Source organism: Xenopus tropicalis, chromosome 2 (genome assembly GCF_000004195.4).
Source record: "Xenopus tropicalis strain Nigerian chromosome 2, UCB_Xtro_10.0, whole genome shotgun sequence".
Classification (NCBI taxonomy): domain Eukaryota; kingdom Metazoa; phylum Chordata; class Amphibia; order Anura; family Pipidae; genus Xenopus; species Xenopus tropicalis.
The window spans coordinates 70,659,242-70,678,199 of NC_030678.2; the positions used below are offsets into that span (position 1 = coordinate 70,659,242).

At 38.1% G+C, this 18,958-nt stretch overlaps 1 protein-coding gene across 3 annotated transcripts; it reads right to left on the minus strand.

Moving 5' to 3' along the window:
- Window positions 1-4,273: 4,273 nt before the first annotated feature.
- On the minus strand, window positions 4,274-18,926 carry usp49 (ubiquitin specific peptidase 49). 3 transcript variants are annotated; one of them, XM_002932976.5, is made up of 8 exons: window positions 18,745-18,926; window positions 15,290-15,402; window positions 14,057-14,219; window positions 12,026-13,376; window positions 11,330-11,534; window positions 9,855-9,963; window positions 9,563-9,765; window positions 4,274-7,556 (listed from the first exon to the last, which is right to left on the minus strand). In XM_002932976.5, exons 4-8 carry the CDS (start codon window positions 13,346-13,348, stop codon window positions 7,336-7,338), a joined length of 2,061 nt encoding a protein of 686 aa, XP_002933022.1. In that variant the 5' UTR covers window positions 13,349-13,376; window positions 14,057-14,219; window positions 15,290-15,402; window positions 18,745-18,926; the 3' UTR covers window positions 4,274-7,335. The 3 variants fall into 3 exon arrangements, with proteins under 3 accessions (XP_002933022.1, XP_004910733.1, XP_017947024.1); XM_004910676.4 differs by lacking the exon at window positions 18,745-18,926 and adding an exon at window positions 14,467-14,640 and having other exon boundaries at window positions 15,290-15,330; XM_018091535.2 differs by lacking the exon at window positions 15,290-15,402 and having other exon boundaries at window positions 18,745-18,869.
- Window positions 18,927-18,958: the final 32 nt, after the last annotated feature.

The window sequence follows — 18,958 nt, forward strand, 5'->3', positions numbered from 1 at the left end:
ATAGGAATTTTATAAGAAAAAGTTATTAAAATGTTTTTTAAAAATATCAGTATACTAAAAGTATACATGCACATAAAATAGGTATACCCAGACATTGACTTGATTGGGGTTTTTAAATAGCTGACAAATGGGAGAAAATGTACACAAATATGTTAAGGAGCTAATTTATGCACTTTGCTTAACTTGCTTACTTGAGTGAACCTTATAGTTATGTAGTCCCTGCAAATGTAGGGAATCCTCACCAAGTTAATAATAAAAAGCAAACGGTGATGCTAAGCTGAAATCAAGGCTTGTGCTAAACATATTTTTGTTAAATACCAGAATAAAGTAAGCAGAGCTAAACAGACTCAACTTTTTGTCTCTTACAGGCTGCAGCACATAAGGGCCTAGTGCCCTGTTTAACTTCTCTGCTCTCCTCCTTTGCGCAAGCCAAATGTCTTACCTTGAGCTCAAGTGCCAAGAAAATATGGCATGAAGCTTTTTTCAGAACACATCAGAAGCTCTCTGTATAAACAAACTTTTCCCCAGGTGCAGCAGCAGCTCATTATATAGAACAAGGATCCCCAACCTTTTTTACCTGTGAGCCACATTCAAATGTAAAAAGAGTTGAAAAGCAAAACTAGCACAAAAATTTTTTCCTGTGGTTACAAACAGGGGCTCTGGTTGGCGATTTGGTAGCCCCCATGTGGACTACGCAGAGGCAAAATTCTCCAAGTATGAAGTTTGCATGTGGCCCTTTGTAAATATTCCCATAGAAAGGGCACTTCTATAAATATGCCCACTCGGTGCGGAAAAAGACTGAGACACACAAAAATAGGCACCTAACATTGGTGCAAGGGCAGGGACATTTTGGGAAAGATGTAGATGGCTTTCCAATGGAAACGTGGTAATACTACCAGTTAATCCTCAACCAGTGGCTCAGGAGCAACATCTTCCTCACCATCTTGCTCCCCCCCCCCTTAGGACGCTGACTCATATGGGCTGATTTACTAATCCACGAACGGTCCGAAGGCGTTTTTTTCATAATGATCGGTATTTTGCGACTTTTTCGTAGCCATTACGACTGGTTCGCAAAATGTCGCGACTTTTTCGTAGCGTTACGACTTGCACGAATTGTCACGACTTTTTCGTAGCCTTCGCGCCGAGTACAAAAGTTTCGGATTCATTCAAGCTTCAGTATCATGACTTTTCTTGGGCCAGGTTGGAGCTGTAGAGTGCCATTGAGTCCTATGGGAGGCTTCCAAAATCATGCTAAGTCTTAAAGTTTTGCCCGCCGTTTACGAGCGCTCAATACGAAAAAGTCGTGACAACATACGAGCAAATCATAATGGCTACGAAAAAGTCGCGACAATTTGCGCAAGTCGTAATGGTTACGGAAAAGTCGCGACAATTTACGAAAAGTCGTAACGGAGACGAAAAATCGCAAAATGTTCGTTTTTCAATCGGAATTTTTCGGATTCGTGGGTTAGTAAATCAGCCCCATAGTGTGCTTAAAAGAAGAATGGTCAAAGGTGCCTTGACTGATCACCAGTCAGGACTGATGCACAAGTCAGGACAGACCAGCAAATCAGATCCACAATCTTTAGGAGTCGAACAACCTCAATGACACATGCCATGACCCCCCCCCCCCCCCCCCCCCCAGAAGTTTTACCACTAAGATCGGTCAGGGAGCACCAGAAGTGAGGTCTCTCAGGGTGGATCAACTCAACAATTATTTCAGACAAACACACAAGGGTCCTATGAATTTTTTGGCCACAAGATTGCCCACCAAACTCCCTCTGCAGGGTTCAAAAGACTGCTGGTATGGTTGGGCTTTTCCATACCGCTTTGTGGGTAATTTGCAGGTAAATCACCCAGGGCAGGATGGTATTATTAAGATTTGCTATAGGGCCCTGCAACTTACAACAATGGTTACAACAAGTTATATCATTCATAATACTTGTTATTATAACAAACATCTGTCACTGATCTGAATGAGAACCAAATTATGTACAGAAAAAAAACCCCCAAAACCCACATCTACATAGCACCCACTAGAAAAAAAAAGTATATCTGCTAGGTTTTTGCTTATTGGCAGATTAAAGCCTTAAATTACTTTCACTTAAAAATGCAGAAAAAAATTGCCACAGGCAAGGGCTCCTGCAAAATGGTTTTGTAGAAAACAAAATTCAAGCCTAACATTAAACATTAGTTTGTGATGAACTATATTTAAAAGAACACCTTTCGCTCATAATTCAATGCAAATTGGTGCTCGTTTATCTCTGGCTTTTCCCTTGCATGGTGTTAGCTCTGGTAATCATCATACAAGTTAAACAACTGTTGAAGTGGGGAAGACAGAGCTTCACTGTAAAACCCATTAACAACCGCGTTTGTGGGTATAACTAGGACTTTGTCATACTCACTGGTTTGATTGCTGCTAGAGGTGATCAAACCACTGCTATTTACTTCAGATTTCATCCCTTTCACTTGAATGTGAAGCAATGACAGTTATTTTATACCAGTTCAAAGTGCAAACACACTGGTGTTTTAATACATCGGTAGCAAGTCACCAGCAAACCACAGATTCAGATTTAAGCAAGACATAAGTTATCTGGGGAAGTAGCTGTGTTTTTAGCACCATGTGTGCCACAGCACTTAAAGTCTCCAACAACCAGATGTAATATACTATTTTGGAAGAACCCTATCTATACTTAACAAGTCATCCCCTCCCCATCATCTCTGTTTCTTGCCCTTTTAAATTTTTTGTGTTTTGACCAATTACTTCATTTTGAATTTACCCTCATACGCCCTGTCCTGTTCTATTTTTGAGTCCCTTGCTCAGCATCTTATTTTCTTTGGACAGCACTGACAGAAAAGTCAAGTAAACTGTAATGAGGAAATAAAAAGCATTTAGCAGTAAAGTATAATTTTTTTTTTTTAATTACAGTTTTGGCTTCATATGGTAAATTAAGAATTGTTTCAGAATTCTTAAAATATCATTTATGAATTGTTAAGATCTGGGTTTTTTTTGCTCTCTAAGCTCCCATTTGCTTGTGTTAATGTCAAATTTCTATTTTTCAAAATATAAGGAAAATTACTGAATATTATTCAAAATATAAGTAAACAATTTGGCCCCCCAAAAAATTGGCATAGGGTAGTATTTTAAAAAAAATGAAATTAGAGCTCAGGTGGGGGTGCCAAAATGTTAGGCACCCAACAATTATTGTAATAACTTACCTGATACACTGGGTCGGTGCTCCTGTTAGAATGTTATAGAATGGCCTATTCTTAGCAACTTTTCAATTGCTCCCAATTTAATTCGTTTTTGAATTTGCCTTCCCCTTCTGGTTCTATCCAACTTTCAAATGGGGGTCACTGACCCCAGCAATCAAAAAGCTATTGCTCTGCGAGGCAACTATTTTGTTACTTTTATTACTTATCTTTCTACGTAGGCCATTCTCAACAGATACCTGTTGAAATTCCAAACTGGAGAGCTGAATAAAATTTAGAAAAATAAATAAAAAATTAAGGCCAATTGCAAACTGTCTCAGCATGGTATCCTCTACACCATACTAAAAGTAAACAACCCCCATAATATTTGCATAACTACTTTAGGTTTCTTGGGGCAGGAAAAGTATTTTAAAATATAATTTCAAATGCGCTTTTCACTTGCACTCCCCTCATTGCACTTTCCTTGTTAAATGCTTAGTACTCACCAGGGTTTTAGTCTGTCAAATGTAATTAAAAGGCTAAATTTGCCTGCTAATACCTGCTGCCATCAAAAAGAGCCATAAACAACTAATGCAAAATAGTTTGCAAAACAACTTTGCTTCATTTAAAAATCTATATTAAAAAATGTGTTAACTACTGAAATGTAAATATAGAAAGGGCGTAGAAAGATGAAAGAGGGATGACAAAATGTATGTAATCCACACAGGAATAATTTCACCTGCATTACATATTTCTTACAGAATGTTTAACTTTTGCTAAATTGCAGTTCTCAATTACGTGATAATCTACAAATTTCATAAAGGGAAAGGTTAAACTTGATGGAGATGTACTATTTTTTTCAGCATGAACTACTATGAATCTATATTGCTATGTAACTATATATGAAAAGTGATATTGGTTGCAAAGGGTTACTTCATAAAACTTTTAATTCCTGCACAATAAACATCTACATTTGATGTTAAGTTCGGGCTTACAGATAAAAACACCTAGCCTTAACCTTAAATCAAGTCGTAGGATTGAGTGCCATGGTGTCAAGAGGCTCAATAAATGCAAAACAAACAAGCACTTGAAAATAGAGTTTTATGTAAAACGGTAAAAAATTGAGAATTGTCAATTTAAATCTCTCTCTCCTGATGCCATCACATTGTTTTCTTTGTATTAATAAATGGAGGAGATCCACAACACACCACAGGAACTTAAAACAATTAGGGTTTTTAAAAAAGAAAAAAAAACAAAACATAAAATACTACAATGAAGGCACAAATAATAATTTTTCACAACACATTCATGTGCCAGTGGATATGTTTAGAATGCATGAACAACATAGCAAACTAAAGAACTGAGTTATTTTAGAAAAAAAAATTATCTGCACAAAAAACATACTTTCAGTCCTAGAAATACACAGGCTTACCAGTATACACTTTACAGGAGAAAAATAGTGCAGAGTCATTTTGACCACTGAAGCACACAAAATCAGTGAGGGTCATTTATTAAATGGCCACAAAGGTCTAATGCACCAATGTCAATTGGGAGTAAAAGCAGACAGTCCTACAACTAGTTTCCTTAACTGATCTGGCTAATTAACATGGCAATTGTTACTCATAACAGTAGTAGGTGAGCAAAGGTCTGAAGTTTTGTTTACAAATGTAACATTTAAGGGGGCATTTTCTACAGCACGTTTTTGTTGCAGAAAAAAAACCCGCATATTTGTCACGATTTATTATGTGACAAAACAGTGACAATTCCAAATGCTTAAATATGCCAGCTAGAACTTGATCATCGAGATCATGTAGAAGTCAGTGGCAGATGTCCCTTTTACAATTGGAAGTGCTTTCTTTGCTTTGGGGTTTCAGAGGTTTTCAATTTTTTCCGACGCTGGCTTTTGTGAGGCAATATGAAAAAGTTACAGTTCATATATCCGAAAAAAAATTCAAATTTTAGTAAATCCCCACCCCCCCCTTATAGTTAATTGCATACACCAATATCTATGACTTTTAAATAAATGACCCCTTAATGAACAAAATGAAAGAAAGATCAACATAAATGCATCCACAGTTAACTCTAATCCAACCTAATTGAGTTGACAAGAGGTTGACATATTTTGAAGGAATTACTGGCACATTTTTATATTATAAAGGAATGGTTTGCTTTTAAAATACAGCCTGGAATTATGCGTATGTATGGTTTTTCCTTAAAGGGGATGCAAAGTCTCAAGATAAATAAAAGTAAAAATATGCATTTTGCTCTCATGAGCATCAGCTTATTTTGTAGGGAAGAGTTAAAAAGCTTTGTATCTCAAACCTCCTGCAATGATTCTCATTTTGAAGTACAAATTAAAAAAACATATACACATTGTTCTCCTAAATAGCATGATGGGGGGTAAATGTGACACTCTGTTACAGTACAGTACAGTACTCCAGTGCATTCTGCCTCAAATCAGCAGGGCAACTGTGAGGCTTTGCTGGAGTACTGTAACAGAGTGTCACTGTGAGGCTTTGCTTGGAGTACTGTAACAGAGTGTCACATTTACCCCCCATCATGCTATTTAGACTGGAGTCTGTTTTACGGGATAGTGCCACAATTCCTTTATAAACTAAAAGACACGCCAATATCAAATATTTAGAATGCCTTGAAAAAAGGAGCCTATGGAGAGATTGATAAGGCCCTGAGAAAATGCTGTCTCGTGCAGCTTAAAATGCTGGTTTAAAGACAACAAAGAAAAACTAAACAGATTAGCATTAAACATTTTACATCAACTGCTTTCAAATGAAGCAAATAATGCAGACACCTCAAAATGTCAGAAAGGAAGTTTCAAATCTTGTTCCCTCCAATCACCACAATTTAAGGTATTTCTCAAGATGAAGATATTCCAGTAACTATAAATCTAATGCCCACTCTGTGCACTTGGCATCAGTAATGTTTGAATAAATGACAACTAAAAAATATAATGTGTCTCCTTCCAATCCATCACAGAAGATATGGCTGAATAATTTGTATATGCAAATGAGCAAAATTTCCCCTCAAAATTCCAGCATTAAAAAACAGTAAAAAATTATTTATCCTTGGAAATGAGACCCTCACATTTTGATCAAAGCACCGATTTAACTATTAGAAGAAGTTAGAACTGTCTTGAACCACATCAGGTTATATGACTTTTGGCAAAACAGCACACCATAAAAGATAAGAGTTTCCAAACTAGATTGGTAACGTGGATTCCAGACCCAGGAAACTAGTGACTGAAGAACTAGCAAACTGCAAATTATATAGCAAATTTACGGGAAAAGGGAATTACTTTTATTTTTAAACATAATATGTGACGGAACCATAAGACGTCTATGTATAAGAAATGTACTTCTGACCTACTGGATATAAAGAATTTTATAAGGGTGAGTTGATCTGGTTCAATCTCTCCTGCACATTTTAAAAGCAATAAAACAAAGTTAAAACTACAGAACTTCCAAATCTTTAGCAGTGAGTAAAAAAAGGATAGTGCTAGCCTTTATCTTTAAATGGGCAGTATAAACAAAACACCTTTGATAAAAATAAGTGCAATAATTATAACACTTTTTTCACTGAATATACTTTCCACCCATATAAAACAGGTTAATTTGTTCAAAGGGAAATAATGTGATCAGAATAAACACACCCCTCCCATCCATAAACTGCAGCATTTTAGATAAACAGCCGATTATGCAAAGGGGATAATCTGTGGACTAGTAATTAGTTAACAGCTTCTCCTCTTCTCAGAACAGGAAATAAAGAATAGCTGTGTGAAGTGGCAACCTAAACTAGAAAGTAATTTACTTTCTTGTTTAGTGCAAGAAATAAAAAACAGATATTTCTCACTTAAAATAACAGGCAAAAGTATGTTCAGTACAAGACTTATTTATTGAGCTCATGTTGAAAGAGGGTGAGGGTGTATACTGCCCCTTTAAATTCCTCCAAACTACAATTTCCTGCTCTGACACACTGGGGGTCCAACCCTAGAACCCATATCATGAGGACTATCTAGTTGTACATTAATTCTTGTATTACTAATCTGGCATAATTAATAAAAACAGCAAATATTCAGTAGAAAAAGTGACTGGGGCATTAAGCGCCGGTGCTAACATCCCTGCTGCCAATTCAAGGGACTGTAATCCTTCGGCTGCGCTCATTGGGACTGGATGGAGCCTGAGGTGGAATGTTGAGTTCAGGGATCCCTGCATTGGTTTGTGTCTTGTTGCCATGAACACTGTTTTGTGTGTTACTCCTCTGTGTGTAAAACAAGATATAAGCCTGTGTCCTGCATACTTCCTCCACTGAACACATATTAAGTTTGGAATCGTTGCAGTGAACCCAGAAACCTGTACAAAGAGAAAATTTTATTAACCAGATATTCTAATAAAAGCATATGCATGTTAAAACACCTGCTTATGAGTACAATTTGACCCTGAATGTGCACCTTATAGGGTCATTCAGTCCAAATGTTGTGGTCAGTCATTGCTGATGCCAGAGTTTTGGAAGAGGACAGACATTTACAAAGTATGGTTAGAAATACAGGTATGGGACCTAGGATTTTACACATAAGTGGTCTTTCCTTATTTTGTATCTTTGTACTTTAATCTACATAAAAACATTTAACATTAAACATTAAACCCAATAGGATTGTTTTGCCTCCAATAAGGATTAATTATGTCCTAGTTAGGATTACATACAAGGAACTAATTATTTGTCTTCTTTTGTGTAAACATGTTCTTAGTTATTGGACTTCCTATCCCTTCAGGGCTCCTTCAGTGCACAGGCAGGAGTCTGCACATCTCTCCTCTCTCTCCCTTTTTTTGCCCCCCCTCCCATAAGGATTAATAAGAATTTACACCCCCTCCCATAAGAATGTGTAATGAGCTGCAGCACGGAATTTACTGAGACCAAGCAAAAAGGCAGCTACTATCTTAAACAAACAGAGGGAGTTTCTAGGGCTCTAGCTTTCTGCAAAATAAATATAGTTTTCTAGGTGGCACTAATGTGGCTAATCTATTGGCAGTAAAATGCCAAAATGCCTTTCCTTCTCCTTTAAATAGAGGCTATGGGAGAAGTTTAAAACTATTATGGGCGCTCTGGAAAAACCAAATTGCCAAGCAACGAGAGATTGACTAATATATATATCTTGTAAATGTAGAAGTCCCACATAAAAAAAAAAGAGTAAGATGAAATCGCAAGAAATCTTCCCACTAGAAGGTATCTCAGTCCAAATTAGTCATGGTAACCACAGGCACTGTTATGTTACTTCAGAGGTTAGTCAGACCAAATCCAATCTATATAGAAAACACAAAAAGGAAGTGCGCGGAAGTGAATCAAATTTTTTTAAAAGTTTTAAGCTTGTCAAGCTTGAAAATTTTGTCCCTGATGAAGTTCTTTTTGGATGAAACGCGTGGGGCTGAATACTGTATTGCTTTATGATCATGTGTAATACACTGTAAACTAATATTTTATCCTATTGAACTTTTTTTAAAACTTCCTTCACCAGAGAGCACGACCTTCCTTTTTGTGTTGGAGATGGCCTTCCCGTAATTCAGAACTTGAATGGCTTGCCAGTTTACAGATCCCATATAACTGCATACAAATTTCTTTGAAACATCAGAATATGGTCAGTTTAAGCTGGCTAAATTACCCATTTAACTAGGAGACAACAAAGTAAGTTGAATACTTGTGAACATGGAGATTTTTTTTTTTTTTGAGTAAAAAAAAAATCAAAACTATGAGGAGCATTCGTAATGCATTACCCATTTGCTAGATAGAAGACAGCAAAAAAAAAAAAGGTCTGAGCTTATTGTGCCTTCTTGTTTTTGGATAAGGATCCCCATACCTGTACTATTATTTCACTCACAAACTAAAAAGAGATGTATATCAAACTTTGTCACTCCACAATTTCTGAAATAAGCAAGCATCCTCCATTAAAAAAGCCAAAAGTGGTATGTAGAAAGGTGTGCATTTTGATTTACGGGTAGGAGACCTAATATCCAGAATGCTTTGGACCGCTGGTTTTTCTCTTCATAACTTAAAAGGGGATGTAAAGTCACTTTTTAAAAGTGAATGTATACATTCTTAGCACGGAATTAAACAACTTTGTAATATATGTGTGTTAAAACTTTTGTATCTGCTTTGAAATACATCTTAGCTACAAACATTTACAAGGAGCTGTTAGATTATTACAGAGATAAAGGAAACATAAAAAAACAAAAATACACTGTTATTTTATACAACCTCAGAGCTGAAATAATCATGCTTATCAGGTTTAAATTTGTTACACAGTTAAAGATTTTTAGGAAGAAATCTGCCTATCACCAGCTTTGAGCAGACAAAAGAAACTTACCCCCCTCGGTATTGTAACAGTAGGCTGTGTAGTGTCCGGAGCCAAAGCCTTTACCATGGTGCATCACTACTGCAGAGAGGTCATAAAGGTATGCCTCAGGGTTAGATGGTGGTAACACACTTCTACAGTATGGCTCCATGTTTAAAACTTGGTCAAAAAATACATGGACACCAATCTTTTCACGATGATTTCGTCCAGACCACCTGTATATTAAATACAAAGAATCAGTTCCTACACTTTCCAATAACCTTTTTTACCCAGAATTACTCATCAACCAGCTAATACAATTCACCTAAAACGTTTGAGATGCAGCCGCAATACTTGAGGTAGCCTGAAAATCATAAGTTGCTTCTTTGCCTCACTCAGCACCAATGGCTTTGGAGAGGACTTCCTCCTCTTGCCTGCAAGAGATATATAAAAGTTTACTCAACAACTGCAGAATCTAGTAGTATGGGTAAACGTGGGTATATATTCTGGGTTTAGTAAACCTAAGAATGCTCATCCTTGACATTTTCTAAAGACTTTGACATTACTTGTCAAAATATATTATACCCTTTTTGCAAAGTTTATTAGTTTTAATTCAAATTAATTGGGTTTGTTAAAGTATGTATCATCATGCCTACACAGAAAGAGTTAAACAAGGCATTTAGAACGAGGATTATAGATCCCTATAAGCCTGGGAAGGTATTTATAGAAAGTACTAAAACAATTAGACATCAATCATTTGAAGAACATCTACAATCAGAGATTTTTACACAACTGACGACTTGCCCTGGTCCAGCCGTCGTAAAAAGTTTACACCAAAAACAGAATGCAAGATGCTGAACCCCAGAATTTTTATCACAGAAACTACAGAAAGCTCTCTCCACTTCTAACGTCTAATATCTAACATTAGAAAGAGGTTGCATACCTACACGGGAGGTGGGCAACCTTTGCTCCATTGGGGCCTTGGGATAATATAACCTTAAAGCAGGGCTGTCAAACGCAATCACATAACGGGGCCAAAATTTAAAACACAGGCCAAGTCGCCAGCCAAATTTTTTATGAAGATACTGTACGGTCAGGCACAGTCAAAGTGCAGACAGGCGATAGGTGCTGCACGGTCAGGCAGTCACCAGGAGCCACATAAAACAGCCAGAAGGGCCAAATTCAGCCCGTGGGCCTTGTGTTTGACACAGTGTATAAATTAAACTGGGTAAAATGGATAGACTGTAATCTATAAAGGCTGGAGTGAGTGGATGCCTAACATAATAGCCAGAACACTACTTCCTGCTTTCCACTCTCTAACCTTTGTTATTCAGTGACTTTGGAGGGGGGGGGGGGCACAAAATGTTCTATTACTTGCGTCATAAGGGCACACTGCCCCTTACAAGTGCACAGTGATGCAATGGTAAAAAAAAAAATCTAACTGTAAAGGAATAAACCAAATAATAACATCAAGACTACACCATAAATGGTCTACTGAATTGACTTTAAATAAACCCAATCCGGTACCATAAAAGACTACAGAAGGTACTTAATATACTTCAATATTATAATCCCAACCGCTAGAGATAACATAGTTTCTTACCACTAGTTTCCCAAGGCACCTTTTAGCTGGAGCACAATTTCAGTCTGTGTACATTCTAACCCCATGGTTGAATTGCAGTGTAAACATATGGAGCAACACATGAATGATAGGTCTACCGCTTAAAAAACAAATAACATATTTGATCTTGAGGCCCTTCTGCATTCTGCAACCCTGGAATCACTTTCATTCCCACTTACTGTTACACTGGTCACAAGCATAAATTCTTCCTTCTAAAGCTTCAGTCTCTGTGAACTTGGCAAGCATTTCAGTAAGTGTACACTCAGTAGTGGTAACTGGAGCAATTCCCTTTTCCTGAGAGTGGTAGCGCTCAGGGAACTCCAGGGACAAATCCCAAAAAGGCTCCACTGTATCAGACTTATAGCTGCATTTCAAGCAGGTGACCTAGCAAAAAAAAAAAAAAAATCAAAAAACCCATTCTATCAAAAAGGTTTTGGAGCAGCATGTTTGTATGCAATTATATTACAATGTTATATATAATGTCTATATGCATACACTGGCTACATGCCATTGTGTCATTTTCAGGTAGGGGTTATGAGGCTATATGAAACTTTTGTAAGCAACAAATAGATAATATTGTTGAATAATATTATTGCGTAAGTTCAATACTAAACAAATAAGGGTTTAAATAGAAAAAAAGGACCATCCTAGAGTAAAATTACTTCATTAAAATCCCTTAGCATAACATGCTTTTAAACATTAGCAGAAACTGCTATACATTCTGCCCCCCTCAACACTATTCTTTATATACTGAAAGAATCTATGATCGTCAAAAAACGCTGCTGTTTACTATGTGTAAGGTAAGGTTTCGTGAGGCAACTACTATAGCAGAACTGATTATACAAAATGCATATATGGTGGTGAAAGCTTCTCACCTGGCTGAGCAGCTGCCCATGAAATATTGTATTCACCACTTTCAGCACCTGTTTGGTGAGCTTTCTCTGGGAAATGGGTATGAGGATCCTACGCTTGCTGCCCTCAGATTCCAGCTCCTGTTGCACTTTGTCCAAAAGCTCACACAGAAACTCCTGAGCATCCTGTTGATCATAGCCACGAAATGCTGGTATCAAGCTCCACACAGAGTGTAGCATAGCAAAGGGCGAAACCAGCGCCCACTTCCCTGACCACATAACTCGGAATAAAGTGTGCAGTTCATGACACAAGGAAAGATGTTTAGTGCTAGGTTCTTTGGGTTGGATCAGCTCCAGACTTTTAGTAATAGATGACCCCCCATTAAGTCCAATTCCACCAACTGGATGTCCTCCACCAGCATCTCCTACACGGCGCTTGCCATTTGTTCCTGTTCTAGCCAAAAGTTCTTCCTTTTCACTTGGGTCAAGTGTAAGAAAGCACTCTCTGAACTTCTGTAAGTGGCTTAAGACCTGCAAGATAGAGTTCATATAGCAGGTGTTACCAAGGTTGCGTAGACCTGTCACTCCTGGGGTCACAGTGGGCCTGATTGAATAAAGCTGGTTGAAGCGCCTCCGGGCTTCCCGTTGTGAAGCTGGGCTGCTAGCTGTTATATCCCTGAATTTCTGGGGAATTAGGCTGTCTGTGTGTGCATGTGATAAAAGACGAGCACTTTTTCTTGGAGGAGTGTTTGCAAGTTCTTCCAAAAGTCGCCGCTTTACTTCCTGACGCCTAAGCCTTGCCTCCTCTTTTCTTCTTTCAAGCTCAACCCGTTGCCTTTTTTCTTCAAGCTTTAACTGTCCTCTTGAACTTCTCTCGAACCACAGTCGCAAAGCCTTGGCTAGCAAAGCCTGGCGTCTGTGCCACAAGGCAGTGAGCATCAGCGGTTGCCCTTGTGATGTCCTGTGACATCCAGCACCCTCTCTGGAAGTCACTTGAGACCTCAAGCTCCTTCGACTGTATGCCTCCTGCTTCTGGGTCCATACAGCAGACAGGGCACTCCTTAGTAGTTTCAAATCACCTTCTGGATTATCATTTAACACGTAATCCTGGCACAAGTAGCAGAAAACATATAGTTCATGAACTTCCATCACAAGAGGGTGGCTGCTCTCCTGAAAGTGACGCAGAGAATGTTCTTCAATGTAACGACCACAGGCCACATGAGAGCATTTAAGGCATGCCCACACAGACTCTTTTGTGTCACAGTCTACACAACGCCACTTTTGTGGGTTTAGAATAGAATGATCCTGTGCAAGGCGCAGGCGTCCAACATGCTTACATCGATCCATGTTTTACAGAAGGGTCTCATAAAATAAACTGTGAATAAATGAACAGGAGATTGTTTGACAAAAGCATTTGCCGTTTGGGCAGAGAACATTTATACTTTTGTTCTTGAAGCGAATAGTGGGTTTACTTTATGGCCTATGGCAGTGATCCCCAACAAGTAGCTCGTGAGCAACATGGTTGCTCCCCAACCCCTTGGATGTTGCTCAGTGCCCCCAAACCAGGTAGTCATTTCTGATTTGGTGGCAAGTTTTGGTTGAATAAAACAAGATTTACATCCAAATAAAGCCTCTTGAAAGCTGATAGTGTGCATAGAGGCTACCTAATAGCCAACCTTAGCCCTTATTTGGTACCTTCATGAACTTTTATAATGCTTGTGTTGCTCTCCAAGCCTTTTTACATTTAACTTTGGCTCACAAGTAAGTAAGGTTGGGGACCCCTGGCCTATGGTATACCTGATACTTTGCTACTGGAAGAGCCATGGTAATGAAATGCCCTTCTTTGGCCAATATCCATTTTCATTCAAAAGAATGAAGCTGATGCTGGGAACATCAAACCTAGCATTTCCAAGCTATCACAACCTGTCATTGCCAGCGCCTGTTGTAGTTATAATAATTAGTATTTTTTGGTATGCCATAGCCTAATTGTGTACTTCTTTATAAAAAAAAAAAAAAAAAAAAAAAAGTATTATATAATCTAATTTTAGTGTTTACCTGTAGGTACTATGCTGATGAAATTCACTTAAAGATGAAGACAGAAGAGTCTTATATTGCCCCATGTCAGCCTCAGCAGATTTGAAAGGAAGGGATTTCCTGTTGTCAATATATATTGTGTATGCAAACAGGTTTTCTACTTCAGATAAGAAGACACAAGTCACTAAAAAACAAAAACAGACTTAAACTGAATGTAGTCAAGGTCAGACAAATCAGACATACAAGCAGAGAGAGAAGTTTATTTCCACAGCTCCTTCATCATTATACCCTCAAGATTTCCTGCAAAATTATACTTTGAATAGAGCCATACCTTTCCTGGCACAATATTATGCATGCTCTTCCTAAACAGGCTATGAGAAAACTAAAAAGTTTTTCTGCTATGTATAGGGATAGTTTATAGAAATTCTTACCTTCTGTCAAATAAGGTTGCAGACTCAATGACAGAGCCTAACAGCCAACCCTAGTAAAGAGGGGCTATGCGCACATGCGCATTTGAAACATATACGTGTGCTCGATGACGTCACCCTGGCAAAATGGTCGCTGGGTGACATGCGAAACGGAGGAGAAGAATGCGATGGTGCGGGCTGTAGGAGAAGATTGAGGGAACAGAACATATGCGGTTGAGGTGGGGGTGAGGCGTCCTATACCATTAGTACTAAAATTAAAATTAGCATTGACATCTCCTTTAAGTAAGGAGAAAGAGAAAGAAAAGAGGAAAAATAGCCATAAACTAGGCCGATTTCCCTTTTTGGATAAAAGTATAGAAGTCGAGCAGTCGAACCTTATGTTAAGGGTTCTAACACTAGTTACGAGTTAGTACACTGCATGATTCAAGTAGCATCTATTTGAGAGTAAATTTGCCAGCAATGCCATGTGTGTTTGTAATTCCCTAAGGATTGTGAATTTTGAAATATGACATGGGACTACTCATATTCTTAGTTTCCAAGGTGCCCTTAACCATATGACTTTGTGCTCTAATAAACTCTTTAGGGCTCTGGTACACGGGGAGATTAGTCGCCCGCGAGCAGGGAGTTTTGCCGCGGGCGACTAATCTCCCCGTGTACCAGAGCCCTTAAAGCTGCGCTGCAAGTTGGAGTAATTTCACCCCCCCCAGCAGCAAATCAGCAGAACAATAAGAAGCTAGCAAGATAACAGCATCCTGACACCTTTATTGCTAAACATGCTCCCATGCTCATACGATAAAAGCACTAAATAGTAAAAAGTCCAGCTCACCCAATACAGAACTCCTCCAGTTACATGGAGTAGGCGAAACAATTGCTTATCTGAAAGCAGTTCTAATGTGTGCTGGCTCTTTCTGAAAGCACAGGATCAGGCACAGTGGCTGCCTACAAAACAAGGTAAAATAAACATTTTTTGGTACAAGAATAACATTTTATATGCTAGAATAACTTATTTGTAATACACATGGGGGCAGATTCATCAAAGTACGAGTTCGAAACCTGAAATAGGTAAAATTTGGATTAGATACGATAATTTCTGATGATCAGAAATGTCGTGAAATTGCTTACGAAAAAATCGTATTAGTCACGATAATATTGTATTGGCGATCCGAAAGTCACAAAATGTTTGTATCCAAAAAATCGTAAACGGCGAGAAAACCTTTCTGACTTTGATCCTTCTGTGTTTTTGGAAGCCTACCATAGGACTCAATGCACTCTGCAGCTCCAATCTGGCCAAAGGAAAGTCACGATAACCAAGCTTTAATGAATCCGAAAATGTTATAATCGTTGCGACAAATCTGATCTTGTTGCACAGTACGAAAAAGTTGTGCAAATTAATAAAAGAAACGCAGAAAATATGCACAGTTCTAGAAATTAGAAATTTGCATTTGGAATCAATCGTACTTTGATAAATGTTCCCCATAGTGTCATTTAAAGAGAATCTGTCTTTTTTATGGTGTAGTTTTTATTACTAAAAGGAGCATTTTACCCAGTTTCATTTTTATACTGAACTGTTCCTTTAAAAGACAAGGAAAGGCTTCAACATGATCACTCAGTATGTTAAAGGAAAACTATACCCCCAGAAAGAATACTTAACCAACAGATGTTATGTGTGATATTTTACGTGACCTAATATATGTTAATTAACAGTTTATATTATGTTAAGTGACCTATTAAAGAATATTGGCAAACTGCTATATATATCCATTTATATTGCCAAGTTTTCTAATTTTGTAAAAATCGCTTTGCAAAGTGGCAGCATCCTGCACAATTTAGTGTCATCAGTAAAAATAGAAACAGTACTTTCAATGTCCACCTCCAGGTCATTAATTAACAAGTTAAAAAGCAAAGGACCAAGGACTGACCCCTGTGGTACTCCACTAACAACACTGGCCCAATTAGAAAATGTTCCATTTACCACCACTCTTTGTAATCTATCCTTCAGCCAGTTCTCTATCCAATTACAAATATTATGTTCTTGACCAATATTCCTCAATTTGATCATTAACCTTCTCTGAGGTACTGTATCAAACGCTTTAGCAAAGTCCAAGTAGATGACATCAATTTGTCTGGCAAGATCTGTTATGCATAAAACCATGCTGGCACAAACTTATAATATTGTGATTTGCAATATATTCAAATAATCTATCCCTTATTACCCCTTCCAAAAGCTTTCCTACTACTGATGTTAGACTATCAGGCCTATAGTTTTCAGGCTGAGCACGGGATCCCTTTTTACATAACGGCACCACATTAGCAATTCACCAGTCTCTGTGCACCATGCCAGACCTCAATGAATCCTAAAAAATTAAGTGAAGAGGTTTGGCAATCACAGTGCTAAGCTCGTTTAATACCATCCAGTCCTGGACCTTTGTTTACCTTTACATGTTCAAGCCTCTTTTGAATTTCCTCTGTCAGTAGTTTTATTACTAGAATTGGGTCTATAAAAGGGAAGCCTTGATTGGCTCCTCAGTTGTATAGACAGATGAAAAATAAAGCATAAAATTATCAAAAAAATAAATCAAAATTTCTGCTTTTTTCCTGTTCTCATCAACCAACCAACCCATTCTTGCTTCATTTTTTTTTTTTTACTATTTACATATTTAAAAAATATATTTGGATTCTTTTTACTCCTATCTGCAGTACCCCTTTCCATATCATTTTAGCTTGCCTGCTTTTTTACATCCTTTATTTACTTCTTTGTACCTAATATAAATATATAATTATTGGGGTGACAACCATGGAGAGCTTTGAACTTTTAAGCTAATGCCACACGAAGTGTATGTTGCATATTTTCAGCAAGCTGAAAAACCCTTTCCAAGTATACACATAAAAACGCAAGAAAATACAAAGTCTTGCCATTGTATACCAAACATAATTGCATTTTTTTGGCGCTTTTTTGGGGATTTTTGGTGTGATTTTCTTAAATGGTGGCAACATCATGATCTGAACTTAAGTACATTTCCCCTAAAGTGCAGTAGAACAAAATGGCACTTCATATAGCCACTTAGCATCTGGGGCCTTTTTTCTATTCTGCTGAGGAGAGCTTATGGCACTTATAGGAGTTTGCATGGCAGGAAGTCACCCAATGCCCATCTATATGTCAAGAGATAGCAAAAAATCATAGATTTTTCATGGTTAAAATAAAAGGCAAAAAGTATGGATAAGACGCATACATTGCCCACTGAACAAGGGGTATGCTGCCCCTTTAATGACACGGCACATGCCTAGGGCCCACCGTTTGGGGGGGGGGGGCACTAGGCACACAACTCTGGCCCCTGAGTGAGAGAGCAATGTCTTGCCTCTGGCCCTTTAAGCAATTTTCACAATGGTGATGAACAAGCTCGTCACACCCCTCTCTCATCACTCAAGTCCTCAATGCAAGCAATTTTAAAAGATGTTTTGAAAAACCTCTTTATTGCCAACAACTTCAATTTGCCATCTAGCCAACAACTACTTCAGGAAAATTTGACCATTCAACTGCTGCAATCAATCTCTTGTTTCATACTACATCTTCAGAAGTTTATTGATAACTATTTATCTTGTGTACTACAGCCATGAACTAAAGGGACACCAACAGGGCATTTTGGGCATAACCTGCTAAGTGCTGCCACCTGAGGAGAGATTTTCATCTCGCCTGATGACCCCATTAACTGTCCTGGCAGTAAAGTCCCAAACAAGCAGCCTTTCTATTCAGTGTGTGTATATGATCATCTAGGAACACTTGCATTCTACCTTCATTTTCTTCAGATACACTTAAGTGCCACACAAAAATGCACGCTAAACAAAGCAATTTGATGAAATATACTAACACACAAAAAAACAACATTTGCTTGGTGAACTTTCACAACTGCTATACAATATGCTTTGTTTATGCCGAACAGTCACGAATTTAGAAATATCAGGAATACATTAATTTATTTCTTTTTGAGTAATTCATTCTAAATCTTGGATTGAAACATGCTAATTGTCATCTAAATTCTTAATAGTATTACAGCCACCCAGCTCTAGGACAAGAACGCTTTGGATACTTTTCTACAATGGGAACCATCATAACTCATCAAAATAAACATTATATACTGTTTGCGTCCTCTGATGCTGCTATCTAAGCCTTAACAATTGGGCTGCTTACCTATGATCAATCAATAAATTCCATGAAATTATGTACTTACAAAGCCAGGAAGGCCGACATTTGAAAAACATCTTAGACATACCGCCCAGCAGTACCTCTTTTCGCGGGACAGTTCCGATTTTCTTAACACAGTCCGCATTCCGGGATCACTGCTTAAACGTCCCGCAACGCCGTTAATATCCAGCTCCTTGGCTCCTGCCGGACAGCTAATCCCGACGTCACGAGTCTCATCTCGCGAGACTGTAGCGTCACATTACATGTATAAAAGCGCAGTGACGCGACCTCATTTCAGAGTGACGGGTTAATAGA

Coding starts and splice junctions, on each gene's coding strand:
- usp49 (XM_002932976.5), bottom strand. CDS start 13,348: ATGGATCGATGTAAGCATGTTGGACGCCTGCGCCTTGCACAGGATCAT. Junction 9,964..11,329: donor TGCTTGTGACCAGTGTAACA/GTAAGTGGGAAT, acceptor TATCTCTTGCAG/GCAAGAGGAGGAAGTCCTCT. Junction 7,557..9,562: donor CTGTTACAATACCGAGGGGG/GTAAGTTTCTTT, acceptor CTCTTTGTACAG/GTTTCTGGGTTCACTGCAAC.